The 4,451-nt window shown below is 49.3% G+C and overlaps 1 protein-coding gene and 1 long non-coding RNA gene across 4 annotated transcripts in view; one reads left to right on the plus strand and one right to left on the minus strand.

The window, feature by feature from the left end:
• LOC119468520 overlaps positions 1 to 1,250 on the plus strand; it is a 3,884-nt gene extending 2,634 nt beyond the window's left edge. The window contains exon 3 of the long non-coding RNA XR_005197217.1: positions 1,218 to 1,250. This is a non-coding gene — a long non-coding RNA (uncharacterized LOC119468520). The remainder of the gene's footprint in view (positions 1 to 1,217) is intronic.
• Positions 1 to 4,451, minus strand: part of IFT140 (intraflagellar transport 140) — a 102,479-nt gene that overhangs the window by 61,322 nt on the left and 36,706 nt on the right. For all 3 annotated transcript variants that reach the window (XM_017510985.2, XM_037732330.1, XM_037732331.1), the window contains exon 13: positions 3,561 to 3,688. In XM_017510985.2, coding sequence (XP_017366474.1) covers positions 3,561 to 3,688 — 128 coding nt within the window. The remainder of the gene's footprint in view (positions 1 to 3,560; positions 3,689 to 4,451) is intronic.

Consider the following 4,451-nt stretch of genomic DNA (forward strand, 5'->3'; position numbering starts at 1 on the left):
CCACCATGCCCAGCTAATTTTTTGTATTTTTAGTAGAGACGGGGTTTCACCATGTTGACCAGGTTGGTCTCGATCTCTTAACCTCGTGATCCACCCGCCTCGGCCTCCCACAGTGCTGGGATTACAGGCTTGAGCCACCGCGCCCGGCCTCTTTTTTTTTTTTGAGATGGAGTCTGGCTCTGTCACCCAGGCTGGAGTGCAGTAGTGCGATGCTGGTTCACTGCAACCTCTACCTCCTGGGTTCAGGTGATACTCTTGCCTCAGCCTCACAAGTAGCTAGGACTACACCACGCCCAGCTAATGTCTGCATTTTTAGTAGAGATGAGGTTTCACCACGTTGACCGAGCTGGTCTCGAACTCCCAATCTGGGTATTCTTATGAGCAAATATGAACATGAGTGCTTCATCCCCTCCCTCTTGTTCAAGGAGCTTATTAAAAATTCTGTTCAAGGCCAGGTGTGGTAGCTCACGCCTATAATCCCAGCACTTTGGGAGGCTGAGATGGGCAGATTACTTGAGGTTTGAACCCGGGAGGCCGAGTTTGCAGTGAACTGAGATCATACCACCGCACTCCAGCCTGGGCGACAGAACAAGACTCCATCTCAAAAACAAAAACTGACTGGGTGTGGTGGCTCACACCTATAATCCCAGCACTTTGGGAAGCTGAGGCGGGTGGATCACGAAGTCAAGAGATCAAGACCATACTGGTCAATATGGTGAAACCCTGTCTCTACTAAAAATACAAAAATATTAGCTGGGCATGGTGGCGCATGCCTGTAGTCCCAGTTACTCGGGAGGCTGAGGCAGGAGAATTGCCTGAACCCAGAAGGCGAAGGTTGCAGTGAGCCGAGACTGTGCCATTGCACTCCAGCCTGGGTAACAAGAGCGAAACTCCATCTCAAAAAAAAAAGAAAACAAAAACCAAAAAAGCCACAGAAACACTGTTCTGTGCCATTCTGTACCTGGAGTTTTCCCTTCCACTCTGTTTTGGTGATTTTTCATGGCACAGTGGGGACTGCTTCCTTGCCCTCTGTTCCAGCGGCAGTTTCCCATCTTAGGGATACACTGAGCTATTTAACTCGTCCCCTGCCAGTGACATTTAGCTGTTTCTACTTTGCGGCTGACATAATACTAAATGTGTAGTGGTAGCTCCTTATCATTTTAAAAATTGTGTTCACACATCCTCAGTTCTTCCCTAGTGTCTCTTTCCTATCCCAGGACCCATCCCAGAGTCCATGTGGCACTTAGCGGCCAAGGCTGCATGGGCATCTCTCAGCTATAAGAGTTTCTCAGATTCCCTTGTTTCTGAGGAGGAGTGATCACGGTCACTGCAGGCCACCACTAGACTGCGGCTCCAGGTGTCTGAGAGGACAACACAGAGGTGAAGTGCCCTTTGCATCAGATCATGTCAGGGGCAGACACTATCAACCTGAATTATCACTGCTGATGCTGGCCTGGTCACCCGGCGAGGGAGCCTGTCAGTCTCTCCAGCGTGGAGTCCTCCCCTTCCTGTACCGGGTCCTCTACACTATGGAGCCAGCCTGTTCCTATATTGTGCTCTCTGCGTGGACCTCAGGAAGCACCAGCTGCCCTTGGGGAGTGGGAAGTCCTGGCTTGCCCCACTCACGAGGGTGGAGGTGCCACAGAAATCGTGTGGAGTTCTTTTCTATGGGAGATGTCTCTTTTCCCCTATTTAATGACTTACTCATTCATGTCCTTTGGACTTACGCATATTTATTTTTTACTTTGCGGTACAACTCAATGCTGCTTTGTTTGTTTGTTTGTTTACTCATCTGTATCAGACAGAGTCTCGCTTGGTCACCCAGGCTGGAGTGCAGAGCAGTGATCTTGGCTCCTCCTGGGCTCAGTGATCCTCCTGCCTTGGCTACCTGAGTAACTGGTACTATAGATATGCAAGCCACCATGCCTGGCTAACGTCTGTATTTTTTTTTTTTTTTTTTTAGAAATCCGGTTTCATCATGCTGTCCAGGCTGGTCTTGAAATCCTGGGCTCAAGCAATCCACCTGTCTCGGCCTCCCAATGTGCTGGGACTTGCAGGATGAAACGGGCCCCCCAGAAAAAAATTTTTTTTTAATGCTGGGACTACAGGCATGAGCCACTGCACCTGGCCTGCTTTATTTATTTTTTTGCTCCAATTATTCCAGCTTTGGCTATTAGGACCTCTTTCAATGGGTTCTGTGTCTCTGTGACCCCCACCCTGCCATCGTTATGAGGTTTTTTGTTTTGTTTTTAGCACTTCCTGGAAGCACAAGATGCTGCCAGCTCATTTGTACATGTCCTGGCCCAGTACTAGAGACAGCATCTCTCCAAGGACCCATGGCTCCTTTATTGGAGGATGGTGTTAGAAACCGCGGTCTGGGCCCCAGGTGTGCCTGCTGCGACACAGGTGTTGCTTCTAGGCCCTCTCAGCTGACCGGACAAGGAAATATGTGTGTGCCAGCGGGTGCATCAAAACAGACCTATTGTTCTGTACACAGAGTCATCCCTCTCACTGAGGCCAGGCATTTGTCCATGCTGTCATCTCCACCTCTCATCTACTCTCCGGGGCTCATTCTGGCCCCTCCCCTTGCTAAACTGCAACTTCCACTCCCCCCCACGAGATCTCAGGCTCCCACCATCCACCCTCCATTCGCTCAGCTGTGCAATTCTGTGCACATGCATCACAGGATCAGCATTGCTCATCCCAACCCCTGTAGGGAGCAGGATTCTCAACTAGAGAGCCAAGCTCCTGTGCAGTTCCTTTGGCCTGAGTGCTCACCAGAGCCTCCATTTACTCCTGAGTGACGTAGGTCAGCACTTTTCCCCCACACCCTTTAGTGAAGCTGTTTCATACATTTGTAACACCATGAGATGGTTGTGCTACCTTCTGTGTTCCAACCTGGGGATGGAACTAACATTCGAAGTGATTTTTTTTGAGACGGTGTCCCACTCTGTAGCCCAGGCTGGAGTGCAGTGGCATAATCACTGCAGCCTTGATCTCTGAGGCTCAAGCAATCCTCCCACCTCAGCCTCTCAAGTAGCTGAGACTACAGGTACATGTCACCATGCCCAGCTAATTTTTAAAACGTTTTGTAGAGACAGGTTTTGCTATGTTGTCCAGGCTGGTCTAAAACTCCTGGGTTCAAACTGTCCTCTCACCTTGGCCTCCCAAAATGCTAACAATGCAGGTGTGAGCTACTCTGCTCAGCCTGAATAATTTTTAAAAATTTGCACACATTAAGGTTCACATTTTGCACCATAAAGCTCTATGAGTTCCAACAAATGTACAATGTCATGTACCCATGATACAGAAAAGTTTCACCACCCCCAAAATCCCCTGTGCTTCACCTATTCAAGCCTTCCGCACCCTGCGTTGCTCCACTGCCAAGTAAAGACCAAGGACGGAGGCGCCGACATGAGGCATTCCAGAGCATGAGTGGCAAGTTGGTGTTGAAATGGGCACCTAAGGAGTTTTCTGGTTTCTAACTCACTTTCTACCCACCACACTGTTTCCTGACCGATTAAAAAAATGTTCCCACTTCTTTTGGAAAAAAAATTTACCTTCGGGAAAGATCAAAGCTTTTAAAGTGAGCCAAGTCTGTCCCTACAACCAGGAAATTCCCACAGATGTCCAAGAAGCATGGGTTCCCCTCAGTCTCAGAGAAAAGGAGGAGTTGTTTGACAGTCCCCTGAGGAAAAGAAAAAAACAAGAAATGTACACGTTTGTTACTGAACATTATTCACAGATAACCCTGTATACTCCACTCATTCAGTCAGTGTTTACCGAAGGCTCAGTGTGTGCCCAGCCCCCTGCCAGATTCTAGTGCTAGGGGGAAACAGGAGGTCCTGTCCTCAGGAGAGCCCTGGTGCCTACAGTCTAGAGGGCAAAACAGACAGCAGCTTGGCCGACAAACAAATATACATGTAATCTCAGCTGAGTAAGTGCCATGTTGGTAAAGAATGGGATCTCAGGAAAGTTCCAGGCATGGGAGAAGGTGAATCCCACCCCCCAGGGAGCTCTGGGGGGCCCTGTCTGCAGAGGCATCATGTAAAAACCCTGGGAATACTTCTTATGTTGTGTCATGTGAGTGGTTACCCTGGGTGAGGAGGTCGGTGAGAGGAAGGGTGCTAGTTTTGCCCTGGGTACATCCCACCTGTGAAAAGCCCCTGCACTGTACACTTAGGCACAACACGCCCACTCTTTCTGTGTGTTGTATTTCAGTAAAATGTTTAAGACGTCTGCGGTGGATCACACCTTAATCCCAGCACTTTGGGAGGCTGAGGCAGGAGGATCACAAGGTCAGGAGATCAAGAACATCCTGGCTAACACAGTGAAACCCTGTCTCTCCTAAAAATACAAAAATTAGTGGGGTGTGGTGGCAGGTGCCTGTAGTCCCAGCTACTCAGGAAGCTGAGGCAGGAGAACTGCTTGAACTCCGGAGGCAGAGGTTG

Source organism: Cebus imitator, unplaced genomic scaffold, assembly GCF_001604975.1.
Source record: "Cebus imitator isolate Cc_AM_T3 unplaced genomic scaffold, Cebus_imitator-1.0 Scaffold444, whole genome shotgun sequence".
NCBI classification, from domain to species: Eukaryota; Metazoa; Chordata; class Mammalia; order Primates; family Cebidae; genus Cebus; species Cebus imitator.